This window comes from Littorina saxatilis, linkage group LG3 (genome assembly GCF_037325665.1).
Source record: "Littorina saxatilis isolate snail1 linkage group LG3, US_GU_Lsax_2.0, whole genome shotgun sequence".
In the NCBI taxonomy this organism is placed as follows: Eukaryota; Metazoa; Mollusca; class Gastropoda; order Littorinimorpha; family Littorinidae; genus Littorina; species Littorina saxatilis.
In genome coordinates, this window is record NC_090247.1 from 63,794,910 (window position 1) to 63,796,631 (window position 1,722).

General features: G+C 39.5%; 1 protein-coding gene across 1 annotated transcript in view; it reads left to right on the top strand.

Annotated features, from left to right (window-relative positions):
- The first annotated feature begins 1,188 nt into the window (after window positions 1-1,188).
- The window catches only part of LOC138962921 (ras-related and estrogen-regulated growth inhibitor-like protein), an 18,822-nt gene continuing 18,288 nt past the window's right edge, over window positions 1,189-1,722 (top strand). The window contains exon 1 of the mRNA XM_070334880.1: window positions 1,189-1,643. Coding sequence (XP_070190981.1) covers window positions 1,574-1,643 — 70 coding nt within the window. The 5' untranslated portion in view covers window positions 1,189-1,573. The remainder of the gene's footprint in view (window positions 1,644-1,722) is intronic.

Genomic DNA, 1,722 nt, shown 5'->3' on the forward strand with positions numbered 1-1,722 from the left:
GAACAAGACTCGTGGCTGTGAACTCTACATCTACATACGTTCGGTGCGACTGATAGACACCTGTTGTAAATTGTTCTCTGAAGCGAGTAAGGTGCGTTGCTGCTGAGTGCATTTTTGCAATGCTGCAGGGGGTGTCAGGTTGAATGGAATCGTCTCGATTCCGTCGATGGTTGTTGCGGTTGTTGTTAATAGAGTTTTTGAATTAAAATATTTACAAAAAACGAAAGGGAGAAATAAATAGATACGTAAAAAAGTAAACAAGTAAACAAATAATTCAATCACAAACAATCGAGCAAACCAACAAGCAAATAGAAAGAACTAACTAACTAACACACTAACAACCGAACGAACGAACGAACGTTTAATGAAGCGAACCAACGAACTAATTAACGTACTAACTAACTAATCACCTAATTAACTATCTTACTTACTAACTAACTAAAAATCTAATCCTAATTGGTGCATACTTTTCCCTTTTTCGTCCTTAAAGTAACAAACTAACTAACGAACTTAATAAATAGGTAAATAAATAAATAAATAAATAAATACATAAACAAATAGTAGGTAACGAACAACCGAGCAAACGAACAAACACATTAACAACCCAAACAAACTAAATAACTGATCCTGAATGGTGCATACTTTTTTTTTGTTCTTTCGTTTTTTTATTTTTTTATTTTTTTTAGATTCTTTGCAAAACATGAAAGCAACCCCTACATGCATAAACAGAAAAATCAAACAGGCTGTATTAACAATCAAAGGACACACAAAACAAGAAGAAAACAACAACAACAACAACAACAACAACAACAACAGCAACATTATAATCCAAGAGAACTAAACATGATTTATGTCAATGAGAGAGACAGAATTCTACAAGAAAGAAAGAAAGAAGGAAAGAAATTTCACCGTGACAATCGAACCACGTTGAGGAACAGGAGCCCAAAGGAGGAAGGGGAGGGGGAGGGTGGAGAGGGGGGTGACAAGCGAATGAGGGGTGAACAACGAGTTCACTGCTTAACCTTCGACACCTCTCTCGTGGCTTCTGTAGCAACGATCGCTCAGCCGCGCAGCCCTTGCCTCCCCGTGCTCCAATGGACTCGTCCAGGGTCACACTCCTCTCATACTTAGACTCTCGCCGTGACCCCAGTGTAGCAGACGACAGCTCGACAGCGTGGTGAGAGGGAGAGCGTTACATTGCTGGAGTGCTCTGTTTCTGGAACTCTTTTTACGTGTGTGTAATAGAAATCAGCTGGATGGGTGAAGTACTGTAAAAGACTGAACAACAGTGTAAACGACTGCAACACATTTGTGACAACATTGTGGAAGACTGAACAAAACGTTGTGACAAAATTGTGGAAGACGGGGTATGATTGTGCCAACATTGTGGAAGAGTGAACATAATTCTTTCAAAATTGTGAAAGACTAAACCAAAGGTTTGGAAGACTCAACAAAACTGTGACAAAATTGTGAAAGACTGCATAACATTGTGAAGGACTGCAAAACTGAAGGTTGTTGCTGTCTTCCACGAAGTTGGGATATTTTCTTTGGATTTCTGCTGCTACGGTATTCAATGAAAATGAAGACGACAACATCCTGCCTGAAAGTGCTGATTCTTGGAGCACCACAGGTTGGAAAATCAGGTACAGTGCAACTATGTATTTACACCCCCGGTATAGGGGTGTGTATAGGATTCGGTCGATGTGTTTGTTTGTTTGTGTG